Raw genomic sequence first — 18,563 nt, forward strand, 5'->3', positions numbered from 1 at the left:
GTTTCAACTGTGACCTCCATCAGTGCAAACGTGGCTCAGTTGTGTGAGCAGAAGCGCTGCCAGGTGTCTGGCAAGAAATATAATAGTGTGCAAATGTATTTAGGGATTGCATGAGTTCACTGCAATGTTGTTCAGTGCAATGTTTTGACAAGTTATTTAAGTTAAAGTAAAGTAAGGGGAAAAAGGTTGCACTAACTGTTCAAATTATATTATATATTGTTAAATATATGTTTAATATACTGATGTTTACATTTTTTGTTAAGTATGACACAAATATGTTAGTTACATAATCTGAGGTAAATGAGAGCTAACATTTCAGCAAGTGAAGTAAATTTCCAGAAAAATATTGCGCGTTCTTGTTGTGCTTGAATGTTAAAATGGCCCTCCTATGAGCTTTCATTCACAGCAGTGGCCCAGTGGTCTTAAAAGAACATGTGGGTCCCTCTAGTGTACAACAGTACTATCACAACTGGCTGCTTATAATTTGCTGTTAGCCTCTTGAGTATCATACATTTATGAAACTGAGCATGTTTGCCTTAATGGAAACCTGCAACGGTAACTGTAGTTAATGGTATCATGAGTTAATGATTGACAGGATTTTTTTTTTTTTTTTTACAGCATTTATTAATATAGGTTAAACTTATTTTATTAATATACCACTTTTGTTCTTTGCTTATCAATTGTTTATGATACATTAATGCAAATTTGTACAACATCAAATTAATAAAATGCATTAATATATGTAGAAATCAAAATTAATACTCCTTCAAGATGCCTCTAAATAAAAGTTGGTTCTGTAGTTCTTTAATGAATTTGAGGCTCTTGTTCCTCTTTGCAGAGAGGACCACACTCAGTCCGGACACATTCTGGGCGACGCACAACGTCGTGATCAGCCTGACATGCAGGACACTAAGAACATGTCTCCGGCCCCCTTCGCTCTTATCCGACTGCTCACACACATGTCCATGCTGCTGGGAGCTCGAAACAACCCTCAGGTATAACTTTCCTTCTGCTTGTTTATAGTTTCGTGACATGCAAGAGTGGAAAGACTGAAAAATATACTCAAGTAAAAGTACCTTTGCTTTCAAAAAACTTTAGTGTGAGTTAGAGCAAAAGTACTTCCAAAAAAGTGTAGAAATATAGAGAAATGTATCAATCAATCAACTGTCAACATTCTAATTTAAACTGCCAGAAGCCCATTAGACTCATTTAAACTGCCATTCTACCCAGCTAACACTTCTAATGTTCTCTGTTGATTGTAGTATAAAATTATAACATTGCAAAAATAATTCTGACTAGGCATATAACTGATATATTTAGAAAGCTGACACTTGAGAGTTTACTGTTCAAGATTCAGAATTACTCCATTATTAAAATGGAGATAAATATAACCTCTAAATAAAAAAATAAAAATAATATATTTTTTAAATAGTAAAAACAACAACATGGCTTTGGTATATGAACTTAGAAATAAAATTAGGCTGAAGCCATAAGTCTGCTCGTGCTCCTTTCAAATCTGAGGATGGTTTTTGTTTTGTTTTTTTCATCTAAAACTGTTAGAAATTTCTAAGGCCATGTCTTGTGTGTTTTCAGAAAAGGCTAATGAAAAATAATCTGCCCCCTGTAAGCTCCCCTGGTCTCTCTTGCAACCTTACGTAATGGCCACATTACAGATAATGAGCTCAGACAGGAAAGACTGTACCACTTGTTGGTTTCATAAAAATTGCATAATCAGAGAATATTTGTTTTAAAATTGAATTGGTTGAATTGTGTCTGAAATTTCTTTATAGCTGACTCCATGGGCTTGAATGGGTTACCGATCACTTATCTTAATCTAATAGCTAAAGCTTAAGATTAGATCTTCATATCATCGCATAGAATGGCACAGGTTGTCAGTTGTTTATGTTTCTGAGGTCACCTTTCATCGGTAGAACGGTTATCACTGCTCTCTGGCAGCTTGTAGGCAGCGACCCCTCTGGTCAAACTGTCATTAAGCACTTCTAACAGATCATCCCCTAAAACTGCCCAGAGTGACATGCATTTAGATATTAGATAGAGTTACTTAGTGAGTGTAACTTTAACTATCTTCCTGCTGTATTTTTACATATGTCTTTTTTTAGAGTGTCATGCAGATCATCAAGCCTGCTGTGCCGGATCCTGGTCGGTTCCTGATGGCCCATCTTCTGAAGGACATGGAGCAGCTGAGCAGAGCTCTGGGTAAAGGAGTGGATGATACGGTCAGTACCGTCCATTTGACCATCCACAGTCTACTGGAGCCCCATCAGCCCAGCCAGTGTAAGAGCCCACACTACTCACCTTACATTCCACACGCGCCTTATTGAGCTCCTGCTTCAGAAATTCAAGAAATTAAACATTTTGTTATTGTAAACAGGGCCTGTTCTTTATGATCAAAACCTTTCCTCTAAAGATGCAAGAAATGGATGGGAAAATGCCATGAATACAGATGTCATCACACATCATCTGACGGTAAATAACATGGTATCTTTTTGTATATTATCTATCTAGTATATTTAGTGTATCATGCTAGCATTTTATCATTTTTTTTTCCTTGTGTGAATTCCCTCATTATGACTGAAATGGATAGACAATATCGACAATTATAAAACTTTTTTCATTGTTGAGTAGTCCAACAGGATTTGGTGAGATAATAGAAATGAACATTTCTTAGAATTAATAAACAATTAATACTGAGTGTTCACGGGATGAACAGGTTGATTGATTGTAATATTATTATAATATAAACAGAGAGGCTCTGTCCACAGTAAATGCTGCTTCTTACGAATTCCATCTCTGCAAGCGCAAGCGCATAGTTTAAAGTACATTTACGATGTACAAGTGAATGTGCATTTAGTGCACATTGTGAATGTACTTTAAACTAAGTGCTTGTTTAATTCATTGATACATATACTGTGTACGATTATCCAACAACAAAAAATGAACAACAACAACAATAATGCTTTTTTTACTGTTACATTTGTATAGTAGACAGAAGTTAACATGCGAGTGTTAAATTGATAAAATATTTATATGTGTTTATAAATAGATTAAGTCTAAGGGGTTTGGCTGACAAAAAAGTTTGTGAACCTCTGGAATATTGTAATGATTATTGGTTGATTATTTCTCTTTCTCTCAGGTTCTGGAGCATCGGCTAAAGGAAGTGAATGCATTCATCAGGGAAGATGAGCGAGTGTCTTCTAATCCAGTGATGAAGTTGACGTTTGGGAAACCAGAGCTTTTCCTGCACTCTTTGCCCCAGAACTCCCTTATCCATAATTCATCCATCTGGAGCTGCCGGAATAAGTTCTCGTTGTCGAGTCTGGCCCACATTGTGGAGCAGAACAATGGCCGGGACAATTTACCTATACTCCGGAGGTTCCTTCAGAGGGTAAGATGTTTATCTGAAGTGATTATTTCACTATAATAAAACAGTAAAAATCATTAAAATAAAGGTAAACAGGTATCACAGAAAAATTGCATAAACCGTGATTTATAATCCTAATTTATGTCCAAAAGAAAGTATTCTTAAATAAAGTATAGATTAAACAAGTTAAACTGAATATACAGTTGGATAAACAAGACTATGTTCACAGAAAAATGGTCTATATTGTATCAATAGCTAACACTATGGGGAAACATCTTTCTCAGCAAAAAATCGAAGCCCTAGTGAATCACGCCAGTGAAATTCAGTGGTCAGTGGCCTTCGAGCATGCCATCATGGCTTTCTCCTTGAGTCGTCAACTTCTCGGGCTGACTCCACAGCACTTTGGCTCCCTCAGTTCCAATCTGAATCTACAGTACAGGGAGAAAGATAGTTTTGTGTTCTATGTGCAATTACTTTTCCACACTGTGTTTGTGCAATAAACAAAAAACATACAAAAAGAATGTCAAAAAAGGGCTCTTGTACCAAAGAAAGACAGCAAGCTACTTCAACACATTAGACTGAAAGACTTGTTTATTTCAGTGGATCTGAAAGATGCTTATTTTCATGTCCATATAGTTCCTCATCACAAACAGTTTTTGAGGTTCATATTCAAAGGAACAGCATACAATTTATTTTTCCTTCTGTTTGGGCCAGAGACAGTGCTGTGCGAACACAGGTCCCTGCTTCTCATCCACTTACAGAGCTTGGGGCTCAGAGTTTATATGACAAAGAGTGTTCTGATTACCAGTAAGTGCTTTTCCTTTTTAGCAATAGAATTTGAGTCCATCTCTTGGTAGAGAGGTTGCAGATGATTCAGGAGTTTCCAGCTTGAAAATCCCTTTCACTTAATTGTTTTCAAAGAGCACTGGGTCTGAAGGCAGCAACATCATCTGTGATTTCGCTAGGGCTGTTCAACATGTGCTCACTTCAACTCAGCTTCACATTCCCGGGCCAGCTTGCTGCTTGGGCACGTGGAAATCTCTGTGGCATGAACTTGCCTCACAGCTTTTTACCAGAGGGGCATGCAGATAGGTCTGGTCTCCAGGCAAATATTGGTCATGCACGCTGTGAGCTGGGGCACACTGTGCTATGGCCAGACAGCCTTCAGCACCTGGACAAGTGTTAGGAAGACGTGGCACATTACATCAAGTCTTCCAACATTCTTTAGAAAACTTGATGGAAGCCCTGCAAAAGTCCCCAGTTCTTATGCCCCCAGATTCAAGTAAATCATTCAAAGTGAAGTCTGATGCGGGCGACTTTGGATTTGGAGCTGTACTGACTCAGGAGTCGGAAAAGGGAGAATATGTAATCGCCTATACATCCCAACTGCTTCAAGGAGCCGAAAAATTCTATGCCATTTCAGAGAAGGAATGCCTCGTTGTGGTCTGGGCGGTTGAGAAATGGCGACAATAACTAGAAGGGAAATCCTTTGAAGTCCTTACAGATCATGCTGCACTCACTTGGGTATTCAACCATCCTCGCCCAACATCAAGACTTGCCAGGTGGGCTATCTGACTCCAGGAGTTTGATTTGCTGTGAGGTACCGAAAAGGGAGCTAATACATGGATGATAACTAACATCCTTATTAAAGCCCTGCATTTCAGCCCGAGCCCGACGGGCCCCGACTTTTTTAAGCCCCTAGGGCCGGGCTTCGGGCCAATTTTCACGTCATAGTTCACATGCGGGCCGGGGCTCGGGCCTTTTTTGGGTTATCCTTTTTATATTTTTAGACATTAATTAAAAAATATATGAGAAGTTGACGTCGACAATAGAAAGACAAACATAGAAAGACATTTAATAACCTCATAACTTTCATAATCTTATAATTACACTGACATATGATTGACATGACAGTCGCACGAACACACACACACACACAGAAGGTTTCCCGTCAGCGGAACCAACGATTCACTATCTGTCTGTCTATCTATCTATCTATCTATCTATCTATCTATCTATCTATCTATCTATCTATCTATGTATCTTTCTATCGTAATAATGTATGATTTGCAAAAATAACTGCTGCGTCTGTGTGTAGATGAGAGAATTAAAGTGTATGCGCGTTGAGCACACGCTACATTGATTATGGCCAAGCATGCGCCCTTAAAATAGCATATGAATAACATGCGCAACGCGCCACTGACTTTAAACTGTTTTTTTTTCAGCCAGTGGCGGAATTGTTTTCTAAACCTGTAAAATAGCATGAGGGAACGTTTGCGCCGGAACACGCCTCCTCTTTGCGCTGAACCGCCCCGGGGAGCGCAAGTGTATTTCTTAGTTAACCGACGTGCTTCTGTGGAGGGAAAAGTCTGCTTTGCGTGGGTGCAAAATAGGAATGACACATGCGTCGCTGTACAAAGTCAATTGCGCTGGGTGCAAGATAGGGCCCCTCGTCAACAGAATGTGTTAAAAGGACTTGACGCTGAGCAGCTCTTTCGGAGGCTCACCTAAGTGCATGCACATGCTCTTATATCCACAAGACTCGATTACTGAAATGCCCTGTATGCTGGAATTAGTCAGTCATCAATTTCACGATTGCAGATTGTCCAAAACGCTGCAGCTCGGTTCCTCACTTGGACAAAAAAGAGGGAACATATTGCACCTATCCAGGCCTCTCTCCATTGGCTCCCTGTTAAACAGAGAATTGATTTTAAGGTTTTAACTTACGTGTTTAAAGCTCTAAATGGATTGGCCCCTAATTATATATCTGAACTTTTAAGTTCATATTCTACTCAGAGATCACTTAGATTGTCATCTAAGTTATTATTAAACGTCCCGAAAACCCGTCTGAAAACAAAGGGTGATAGGTCTTTCTCAGTTTACGCTCCAAAACTATGGAATACACTCCCACTATCGATTAGAGCTTCCCCTACATTAAAAGTTTTTAAAACATTGATTAAAACGTACCTTTTTGCACAAGCATATTCAAATGCGCCTAAATGCTTTATGCATTTTTGAAAAGATCATGTAATTGCACTTTTTTTAGTGTCGTTACTAGGCTCTTATTTTATGTTTTATTTTTTATGTGTCTTTGGTTTTTTGAATTCTTTTGATATGTTATGTTTTTAACTGTATGTACATCTGTGCTGAGATTGTGAAGCACTTTGGTCAACATTCGTGTTGTTTTAAGGTGCTATAGAAATAAACTTGACCTTGACCTTGACATTGACCTAAGTGAGGGTGGGCAACTCTGGCCCTCGAGGTCCGCTTTCCTGCTAAATTTAGCTCCAACCCTAATCAAACACACCTAAACAAATGAATCAAGGTATTCAGGATTACTATAAAGCTACAGTCAGGGGAATTTCATCAGTATTGGAGATAAAAGTCTGCAGGAAGTGGATCTCAAGGACCAGAGTTGCTCAGCCCTGCACTTTCAGATTGCACATTCACTGGATTGTTGATGCAGTCGCATTGGCTTATAACTACAACAGTTTGTTATGCATTATAGGAGTGAGATCCCACTCCACAAGACAACCTTGGACATGTATTTTCAGGACATCTGTCTGGCTGCAGGCTGGTCAACAGTTTGAATAGGTTTATAACGCGGGTGTTTCCTTACTTGCAAATACAGACACTGTCTGTACTCATACTGTCTGTATGAGTGTTACATTCTAGGTTGAATGTGTTTAGTGCCATATTTGCCACTACACCGTGTATTTACACAATAAATGTTGCATTCTTGGTGCTTACAGAGTTTGCAGCTTGATATACTTCATTGGAAACTGGAACTGAGATGGTTGCCTGAGATGAAGGAATAAGACATTGCTTAAGTTGGGCAAATTACTTTTGAGGAACTTAGGAATCTAAGGAGATGGCATTCACACCTGTATAGTTAACTCTGTATAATTAAAAGCGCTATATAAATGAAGGTGACTTGACTTGTCTTGACTATGGCCATGGCCTATATAAAGAATGGTGCAGAATGGAATGACATCTCCTTACTATACTCCTTACCCACTATAATGGCACACTCGAACACCATTGCCCAATGATTTTCGCTGGCATGATTCAATAGGGCTTCAGTATTTTTCAGAGACAAAATACAATATGTGGGTGGTCTCTGGGAGTGACATAAACTAGTGTTATGTTAACCATCTGTTTATTTTAGGAAGCAGAGCTAAGGCTAGTAAGATTCCTTCCTGATATCTTGGTTCTCCAGAGGGATTTGGTAAAGAAGTTCCAGAACGTGACAGACCTAACCTTCAAAACCATAGGAGAGTTCCTGGATAGCCATAAAGAAGGTACTAGCCATTTTAGAGAATGAAGAAATCATGACTACGTGTTGTCTTAGTGCAGAGGTGGGCAACTGTAGCCCTTGAGATTCAGTTTCCTGCAGAGTTTTGCTCCAACCCTAATTAAACACACCTGAACAAATTAATTACAAAATCAGGCTCATTTTCTTAAATCAGGCTTGGAGCTCATCTCTGCAGGAAAGTGGATCTCGATGGCCAGAGTTGCCCAGCCCTGTCTTATGAGGATGTTCATAATTGATCAATGATAAATTAATTATTGTTAATAATTTTAGCAAGCGTGTTGGTGGTTAATTTACCCATTTCAGTGCAAAAGTGTTCAGAATCATGCAGGCATATGGCATTTCTCTATAAATAAACATTATGTTCACTGTAAACCAAGTAATAGTGCCATATTTTTAATTGACAGCTTGGTATGAGAAGTGCATAAAAATCTTCTTGTCAACATGGAACCAACTCAGGGTATCTCTGGCTACATCAGGTAAAACCACTCCTACTTAGTAATCCTGTTTTAGGCCACTGTTAAATCATTTATTGGGCAGATGGACAAGGTTTAATGTTTTCTGTTGACGTTTGATACATGATCTTTTTCTCTCAGGAGAGATAAAGCTACCTGCTGACTACACTCAGGAAGATCTGGGTCTGGACACTGACCTGCAGGTTTTGCTGCCACAGAGACATGGTCTGGGCCTGTGCTCCACTGCTCTCGTCAGCTACCTCATCACCCTTCACAATGACCTGGTGTACGCTGTGGAAAAACACACTGGAGAGGAGTCTGAGTAAGAGATTCAGATGTCTTGTGTCATTTGCTGTTTGACATAGTAATCATTGCTCATTTAGGGTTATTGAGTTGAACAAAGCCTTAACCCTAAGTATTAATCATTATGGCATGACTCATCCTACACCGTGTGTATTGCAAATCATATGAAGTAAATTTGAGATATTTAAAATCATCTGTCTTGATGATAGAATGCCCAATGCTGCCGGATGAGAGATAGAAGTCTATCACCCATAGACTTACATTTGAGAGTTCTGAGCCATATCTAGATCAATTAGTGGATTCTATTGATTTGAGCCAGTAAGCAACCATCCAGAACACCTTAGCAACGTGTTGTGTTAACAACACACTAATAATCACTCAGAACCATTGTCCTGTCAGCACTGTGACCTGGTGGTTAAAGCTAGCGTCTTTTCTGTCACATTTCCCAGTTACCCTTATTTCTCTGTATCCTCCTCTGTCCTGTTTCCTCCAGTTACACTGTAAGCCCAGCTGAGCTGATGGAGCTACATGTGATCCATTATGAGTATGAGCGGGATCTGCTGCCGCTGATACTGTCCAACTGCCAGTACAGAATGGAGCGCGGACAGGAAACACTGATGGAGTACGACCTGCCCAAGATCGAGCAACAGATCTTCACACACTTTCTACAGGGCAAACCCCACATAACCCTTAATGTATGTCACAGCACCACAAGGGTTGAAAATGCATGTTCAGAGTTAAAACAGGAGTTGACAACCATTAGAGTGATTATGAATAAAAATTATATTTATTTATATATGTTTTGTTTTTTAGGGTATTCCGACAGTGGTAAACAGACAGGATAGAAATTATGAGATCATATTTAAGGATGTGAAAGGCAAAGTTCAACAAGTAAGTAGCATTTTTTTCTTTAGCATAATACGTTTAATCGGTTTAACGTTTTACCGATTAAACATCGGTAAGTTATTGTATTGGTTACAATTTTGCTAGACATAGGTCCACAAGGAATATGAAAATGCTCTTAATGAAAGTTTCTTTACATTGTTTTTATGCAACATTTACAAATTGAATATTTAATTAAATCCATGTTGACAATGCAGAGATATATTTGTATAATTTCACAAGCCATATTGTGATTTTGCATCCAAAGGAGCCGTTGCAGGCTCTTACACAGCACGACCTGGTAAAGGAGCTGCAGTCCTCCTACAGTGACGTGTGTGAGGCGTTGTCCACAGTCCAGCTGGCCCTGGGGTTCCTCGCCATGACGGGGGGAGAGCCACACATGCAGCTGGGCACTTATTTGAAAGAGGTGCTACAGATGATTTTGGGCCCACACATCTATAAGGTTGGTCATGAACACAGACTTTCTTCATTATATGTTTGTGAAGTGTTACTATGCCATCCTCACTGGTCTTAAAGGAGTGGTATAATGCCCTTTTCACAAGATGTAAAATAAGTCTCTGATGTCCCCAGAGTGTGTGTGTGAAGTTTTAGCTCAAAATACCCCACAGATATTTTTATATAGCATGTTAAAATTGTCACTTTTTGAGGGTGAGCAAAAACGCACCATTTTGTGTCTGTTCCTTTAAATGCAAATGAGCTGCTGCTCCCAGCACAGGGGGCGGAGCTTCAACAGCTTGCACTCACACACACATGCACTGAAAATTTCAAAAACTTTTAGCCTTTTATGTTCAAACGGAGTCAGACAATAATGGAGAGACTCAAGAAGTGACATGTAGAAGCAACAGGACAGTTCTGAATGGTTAGCTGATGAATTTATGTAGCTTTTGTGTAGTTATCTTCTAGTCAATGATTAGCATATTCTGTCATGATAATCTATAAATCATGTTCCCGGGGGCGGGGGTTATGTAAATTCTAGGGTTTGTGATGTCACTAACCCGGGAGGAATGTCGTGTAGTCTCTACCAGCCGTTTGTTGTAGTCCTTAAAAAGCGATTTCTGTAAAAGCAAATATCTCCCTTTGCTTTGAACTTTGAGCGTTGTAACTTTGCAGATGTTGTTTATGCTCAAACAGCAACATTACACACTAACTAAAGTTAGAAAAGTGAAATCATAATCAACCACCCCTTTAAGGAAGCCCTGTATAGTTAGATCATGATTAGACATGTTTCTCTTAAGAGGTGTGTTTACACACATTCATGTGTTTACAAATAGTTAGACCGAATTAACCCTAACAGAATAAAACAAAGTAGAGACCTTGAGATGCAGATTTAAAAGCTGAACTACTTTACTATGATGTAACCTTAAAAGTGCAAAAAGATGCATGATAGAATTAAAAAGTAGTGCACACTGAATTCAAGAGCAGTCGCTGAGTAAGGTAAAACGTAATGAACTCTTCTCAGAAGAGGAAGTCCTCATAGATATGTCAAAGATGTCAGAGATAAAATATAGAGGGATTGATTACTGTAGTGAATGTGAATTTGATATGGGGTTTATCAGTAGAGGGTGTACTCAGATAAACAAATTTGCCTTACCTCTGGGTATATAAGGCTACGTTTACACTGGCACAAAAAAATCTGATTTATTACTCACATCTGGCATAGACTGAAACGTGTAAACGCAAAAATCCGCACGAGATCCAATTTTTTTCCGCATCCGATCTGAGCCTCTTCCAAATGAGGTTTTAAATCCGACCTGTCTAAACATGATTTTCCGATTCCCCTTTGAATTCCAAGCCACCACAAGGCGAGGGCGACACTTTTGCCCACAAAGATAGTTTTATAATGTTGTATTATGAAGCAGATGTGCCTGTATGCGCTCGCTCTCAGCTTTTTATTGAGGTTGGAACTTTATAAAGGAAAGAAATTCGCACACAGAAACATTGAGGAGCTGGTTTTTAACCTCTGCCCGTGACTTTTATAAATAAAACAGCTTCACTACTGAAAGCTACATTATATTTCTCAGCAATGAGGTGATAACTTCACTGTAATTTAATTAACAAGCTTCACTATTAGGCTCTCTCTCTCTCATTAATTCATTCAAATTCATAAAATAAAAAAATCAGCACTGCAGTGCTACTTTATTTCTCTTCAGAATTCTAGATCTAACAAGCTGTAGATAAAATAGACAAAAATTACCGCTATTTTCCTGAATATATCCATTCGGTCAGATTTTGCGCAGAAAAAATCAATGACAGCTGTAATCTTGTCCATGCTGGCAAATAATCATGGCCACCCGACATGAATTATATAAATAATTTTAATAGTACGACCATTCAAAACTAGATCTGGTCTATGTGCATATAAAAGCGATCACCAACAATCATTTTGGGCGGGAATTAACGTAAACACCGGTAACACTTTCTTTTTCAGCGTCATTGTTACACGTGTTAAATGTAGTTATTATAGTAATTACTATAAATTATGCATAATTACATGCAACTAACCTAAACCACATTCGAATCCTAACATGTTCATGTTGTTACTTTATATTACTGAGTACTTAAATGTATAATTACACTTTAAATATAACAATTTATTTACATTTTTAGGTTACACTTTATTTTAAGGTGACCTAGTTACAATGTTATTTATTGTGTAAATACGTCATCACAGTTTATGAAAAGGGTCCATTGCACAAAATTATCATAGCCTACTGTACACAGAAAAACATAGACCTACAGATTATGCATAACAGCACACTATTTGATGACTGTAACACTAAAAATAATTAACAATATATTCATAAAAAAAATAATAAAAAATATTGAGACATCTATATAAACATGTCAGTCTCACTAATTGACCCAATCCCTAATAGTAGTCTGGCAATGTGTGATACCTTAGAGCAGTGGTTCTCAAACTGGGGTAGGAGAACAAAATCCCATTCATTTAAATCTTCTACCCCACCTAAAAAAAAAAAAAAAAAAATTTGAATGTATTTCTAGCAGGTAAGATGTCATAAATACATATATTAATAACATATACATCTTTCGCAGTCCAAGCAGTGTGCAATGTATATGACAGGTTTCGTATAGAGTTAATGCTGCCTTAGCAAATCACGCTACATTACTGCTGTTCTCGACAATGTACATTTGTAAAAGTGGGGATTTAGCACTTACTAGCATGAAGAACAAATATAGACACAGAGAGTGGATTGAGATCGATTTAAGACTCAAACTCTTTTCGATACAAAAACATTCTCTGTGTGAGTTCTAGTTTTAATGTTGATCATACATTATACGAGCGAGAATGCAATGTGTCATGAATATCCACACAATTGCAAATTTGACATTGATTTTATACAACAGTCCAACAAACGAAAGGGTAATATTAAGTGATATTAATTTTAAACACAGTATTATCGTTATTGTTTTCTCTATTTTGCTACGAAATAATAGTTCCAACGAAAGCCACAGCAGAACTGCAACCCATACAAAGGTGTTACTGCAGTCTAAGTGGAAGAGAGGAGGTACGCAGAAGGATGTTAAATGCCTCAGGGGGTACGGGTAAAGTTTGAGAACCACTGCTTTAAAGCCTAAGTGATAATTGTGTGTGCAGGCATTGAGCAGGTGCAGTCTGAAACACTGTGTGGCGCTGTGGCAACTGCTCAGCTCTCTGAAATCTGAGACAATGCTTCGTCTGAGGAGGGTGAGACACTCAACACACTAAACCGTATTCTGCTTTGTACTTTCAGTGAGTTTGTATATGATAATGACTGTTAATCTGCTCTTCAGGACCCGTTTGTGAGCATCAGCGAAGAGTACAAGCATCCTCTGCAGGAGGAACACAAGACTCTGCTCTCTAGTTTTTTCACTAAGTCCAGTGCTGATGCCTTCCTGTTGGAGATTCATGAATTTCTGCTTTTGGTTCTGAAGAGCCCAAACGCCACGGACACCTACAGGCCTGACTGGGGGTAAGATCTGATGGGTGGGGTTGGTACAGGTGTATACACAGAAGAACTTTAGCTAACGTTTTGGCAAGGTTTTCTCAAAGTTATGAACAAACATTCTTACAAAAGTTTGTTCAATGTTATCTGTTCTTCAATAATGTCCTCATAATGTTTTCTTGGGAGAAAACGTTCTTAGAAAAAAAATCATGGAACATCCTTAAAACAAGATTGTTATTTAGAATAACAACAAACGTCATAAGAATAAGGTTGTGTGTGCTATTTTAAAAGAACAACCGTGGAATTTGGGAACGTTTTGTAGCCTTTCCCATAGTTATTGTTCCTAACTTTTATCTTAAATTTATGTAAAGGTTATGCAAGTGTTTGCTTTTGAAAGTTTTTAATTCTTTGTTCAGGAAATCACTACATATTGTCATTAGTATTTTATGAATGTTCTCATAATTATGGCAGAAAATAACTTTTTGGCTAAAAAATTGCTTAAGTTTGGATATTACACAACAAAATCTCATGTTTCATGAACACGGCTCAGTGTTCATATGTGTCCACACTACAGAGTGTTAAATTGAAGCAGTGTTGGGGTTTATTAGATATACAGTATGAGCGATGATTGAGCATTAGTGATTACTCACTGAAGGAAAGAAGAGCAAACATTTGAAGTCACGACTGTGGTGATCAGTGTTTCTAGCTCTTGACTCTAGATTGTTTTATCAGTTTTTCTCTGGCTGCTTTAATAGTGTGTTCAGAAAACACATTTATTGCATCAGAAGTCGAGACAGAATAGCATCAGGTGATGTTGGCTGCTAATTAACGTCATTGTGAAGTGTTAGATTCACATCTTAAGTCTAATTACTGGTCCGAAGTAAGTTTTTTTTTTTTTTTTTTTCATCAATATTTTGTTACTGGCCATATGATACTACTGTAACAATTAGATATTCGGAAAAATTATGAAAATAAATTGTGAAAAGGAAGTTAATTACAGTGTTATTTAGACACAACAATCAGCATATGAAACGCAACAATGGTGACACGCTTCATGCCAGCACAGAAAACTCATTCATGGCTCCAGTCATGCACTGCAGCATGAATAGATTATGCAGCTGAATTATTTGACTATTTATATTTTTATATTTTTTTGATTGTCACCATTGTATGATGAGTGTTGATGTCTAAGTGTGGCTTAATTTTTACACAAGATGTTGTAGTGGTTTTGGAAGATTTCACACAGATCTCTTTAGTGTTACAAATGATCTTTCTGTCACAACAGCTGAATTTATTACCTTTTTATTCATTAATGCTTCAACTTCATCACTATTTAAACCATTCATGAAACTACAGAAAAAGTATAAAAAAAGTAATTTGATTGTCACTGAAACAGACGTGTTAATCTGCGTTTTCATCTTTCTCTATCTTGAGCAATGCACAAATGTTCACTAAAAACACTTGCATTTGCTGAAAGAAAAATAAGTTAGCAAAAGTCAAGGGTCAAGAGCCTAACTAAAGCAAACACTGATCACCATAATGGTGATTTATTTTCAACCAAACATAATTTAAACATCTGTTCACCTCAATAAGAACGTTTGTACATGTTTGAAAGAAATAAAGTCAACTGGTTAGTATAAGTGAAGCTGGTAATGCTGTTGTTTAATCCTCCTCTGCTGAGATCTTCACAGATTCAATGTCTTCTTTTATCTTCAGTTGATTTCATCTAAGGATGTGGCTGAATTCAGTTGTAGTTTCTGTTCTCATTTATTTTTTCTTCAGTGATTCTGTTTGTTAACAGCAGGTGTTTGAATGTTTCAGGAACATCATACTTACCTTTAAATGACGTTCTAGTAACATTAAGGAAACTGGACATTTTTATGTTCTTGGAATGTTACAAACCAACATTGCTATAATGTTGTTAGTAAAAATTAAGTTAAAAAAAAAAAAAGTTTCAGAAACATCAAGCAAACCTTAAAAAAATGTCATTTTAACGTTTCCATTACCTAAACTGAATGTTTGGAAAATATTCTTAGACTGGTGAAAAAAAAAAAAAAAAAAAAAACTCATGTGAACATGTGGCAGGGAATATGGGGGACATTTTTGACTGGCAGGCTTTCGTATTCTACAGAATTCTGCAGAGCAAATCCATGCAGGCCTGGTTATGATTGCAATTTTAAGCTCATGTTGAACATATGGAAATCTAGCATAATTCATTGATTTCTGTCTGTCCTTCAGTCTGAAAGAAACTGTTGTGGCCTACATGGGGCATAAAGATTTGGACGTTCCTCCTGAGGTGGATGAATTCTTCCCTGAAGAGATCCCGCTCTCCCAGTACGTCGAAGCGTGGAAGTACTCGGTTCTTCTCAGACAAGAAAGAAACCAAAGTTAGATCCTAGATGAAACACTTTTGTTTTCTTCCTCAATCACTCATATGCTTAGTTTTGATTAGTCGTTAAAGCTTAATTTTAATTTACAAATGACATGTAGTTTATAATAATTGCTCAGTACAGACTTTTGGAAAATGTGGTTATTCACTTATTTACAGCACTGTATACTGTAATCTTATGGTCATGATCTGTCAAAGTATTTCTGCAAGATAGTAAGCAAGTACAGTACAATTTCTTACAAAGTATAAAATGTTACCAACAATTGTTTAACCATTCCTTTTTATTTGTTTACTTGATACTTTATGTACATAAAGTCAAGTATAGACTCATATACTCATCGTTTAAGAATGTAAACTCAGTTAAAATATATACTATACATCATGAACACACTTTTGTGTGATTAGTGAAAATGTAATTTTAAATTGTTTAATGTAGTTTAAAGGGTGTTTCATTCAATTAATTGTCTTTCTTTTTTCCCATTTTACAACTTTTCAAGGATTTCTGTCTAGAAGCAATATTGAACCCTAATCTAAAATGTGACCAGCAATGTTTCTATGGACCAGCATGTATTCTGGAACAGTGCTGTGTGTAAATTGTTTTTTCCCTGTGACACACATGGATTTTAATAAAAATTACTCCAATTCAAAGCTGGCATGTTGCTCTTTGTTGAACAGAAAAGCAAACGCGGACCTTATGAGGTGCAAGGGGAAAACTTGATGCAAAGAAAAATAACCGCACACTCTTTTAAGCACATTTATTACCAATGTTTCGGCACAACAGCTAGCATCTGTCATCAAACAAAGTTGTTTGCCATCAAACAACTGTGGTGTGTTGGATCAGTCAAAAAACACTGTAAGTCATGTCATCTCCTTTTATTGTCACTTGCACTTTGTGTCACATGTATAGTATAGCATTCTCTGTCAGCAATGAGGGATTTACATGTGATAAATGCAGGGAGATAGTCAGGCTGACGGAGAAGATTTCAGAACTAGAGACACGCATCCAAACTTTAATCGAAGATAGTAAGAGTGCAAGAGCTTTAGATACTGCTTTGGATGTGATTAGCTTAGCTTAGTACACGATTTGGTTGCGGCTGTAGTAGTGCCCGTGCAGCAGGGCAACTGGGTGACGGTGAGACGCTGTAGTCGCGGGACAAAACACTGCTCTTCTGTTCCGTATGCCGGAGTGATGAGATACTTAGTAGACTGTCCTCACTCAATGGCTGGCTGTCTAGTGGTGTCCGCAAAATAATATAGGGTTCGTAGACAATTGTAAAACTTTTTGGGGCAGACCTGACCTGTTGAAAAGAGATGGTATTCATCCCTCCTGGGATAGTGCTGCTCTTCTCTCTAGTAATATGGCACATAGTCTTAGAGTTGAACCTTGACTATCTGGGGCTCAGGTCAGGAAGCAGACAAACTGGCTAAACCGACCATCTCACGTCACAGAAGTCAGATAAATATATAATAATCTTCCTGATTAGTTTCATCTTCTCAGCATCCCAGATAGGTTAGAAGAACTCAATGTTAAAAACTAGTTAAACAGAAACTGCAAAAAATGCTTTCTTAATTAGTATTTTTGTTTTGTTTCCAGTCCAAATATCTCAAAATTCTTACATCAAGAAGCGTTTACTAGAGAAGTAAAATGACATAAGAAATTCTATTTTGTTTTAAGATAAAAAGAACGTAATTTAAGTAATTTTTGCTTAAAACGAGCAAAATTATCTGCCAATGGGGTAAGAAAAATAATCTTGGTTTCCATTTGAATTAAGATTTTTTTTCTTGTTTTCCATTCGAATTCAGATTATTTTTCTTACCCCATTGGCAGATAATTTTGCTTGTTTTAAGCAAAAATTACTTAAATTACTTTCTTTTTATCTTAAAACAAAATAGAATTTCTTATGTCATTTTACTTCTCTAGTAAATGCTTCTTGATTTAAGAATTTTTAGATATTTGGACTGGAAACAAAACAAAAATACTAAGTAAGAAAAGCATTTTTTGCAGTGATGAGAACAGCAACATGAAAATAAATAAGAACAACCATCAAAGCCTAGAACTCTTGAATAGTTTGATTGCATGATAACCCAATGTATGAATTGCAAAGCAAGTGCATATTTATTCTTTGGAAGGTAGGCTACATGAATAAATAAGGTATGCAAAGTATCGAAATTGCTTGCTGGGCCCTACCAACTTGGTGAAAACTTGCTGGGACTCGAGGGGTACAAATGCCTTTTGTGTGGGTCTGGATGGATTTGGTAACTAATGCTTCAGCAGATACCATTGGGGAACAGGCTTTGACCCCATAGGTGATATTTTCCCTTCAAGGTTTAGTCATAGAAAATCACTGGAACAGAGCAATACATCCACACATCAGAGCAAACTTGAAACTTTTTTTTGCAGGTAGTCCAATGCTTTTAAAGTAATTTTATGTTTATTTTATTTTTTTCTATAAGTCTATTCAAATTAGAAAGTGTATCTAAAAATTAAAATTATAATTAATTTAGATTCATAGTTTCATTTACCCCGGATAAGCGGAAGAAGATGGTATGGTATGGTATGGTAGATTCATTTGACACTATTTACCCCTTTTTGATTATTATTTTTTATGTACAATAAAACTAAAAGCTGAAGATTTTTGTGGAGTATCATTCATCAGTGCTTCCTTTTCCACTCCAACGCTCCAATAATTCCTGCCAACTAAAAGCTGCACGGATATTTGCTTACCCCACATATAGGCCCATCTATGCAAACGATTTAGAAAAAGTTCCATCAATTCAAACTTTATATCATGGCTATGATATGTAGTGTCATATCACGCAGCCCTAACATGCAGTAATGCTTTAAACACATTTGACAAGCTAGTTGATAAAAATC

At 37.3% G+C, this 18,563-nt stretch overlaps 1 protein-coding gene across 1 annotated transcript in view; it reads left to right on the top strand.

The window, feature by feature from the left end:
* Positions 1-16,340, top strand: part of LOC311080818 (E3 ubiquitin-protein ligase rnf213-alpha-like) — a gene marked incomplete at its 5' end in the record, with an annotated part of 139,669 nt that extends 123,329 nt beyond the window's left edge. The window contains 13 exons of the mRNA XM_084110972.1: positions 839-995; positions 2,121-2,295; positions 2,393-2,487; positions 3,155-3,406; positions 7,551-7,683; positions 8,102-8,173; positions 8,291-8,471; positions 8,946-9,147; positions 9,266-9,343; positions 9,603-9,797; positions 12,972-13,061; positions 13,148-13,326; positions 15,538-16,340. Of these exons, the coding sequence (XP_083967098.1) occupies positions 839-995; positions 2,121-2,295; positions 2,393-2,487; positions 3,155-3,406; positions 7,551-7,683; positions 8,102-8,173; positions 8,291-8,471; positions 8,946-9,147; positions 9,266-9,343; positions 9,603-9,797; positions 12,972-13,061; positions 13,148-13,326; positions 15,538-15,691 (1,963 nt within the window). The 3' untranslated portion in view covers positions 15,692-16,340. The remainder of the gene's footprint in view (positions 1-838; positions 996-2,120; positions 2,296-2,392; positions 2,488-3,154; positions 3,407-7,550; positions 7,684-8,101; positions 8,174-8,290; positions 8,472-8,945; positions 9,148-9,265; positions 9,344-9,602; positions 9,798-12,971; positions 13,062-13,147; positions 13,327-15,537) is intronic.
* Positions 16,341-18,563: the final 2,223 nt, after the last annotated feature.

This window comes from Abramis brama (genome assembly GCF_963993115.1).
Source record: "Abramis brama genome assembly, chromosome: 1".
Classification (NCBI taxonomy): domain Eukaryota; kingdom Metazoa; phylum Chordata; class Actinopteri; order Cypriniformes; family Leuciscidae; genus Abramis; species Abramis brama.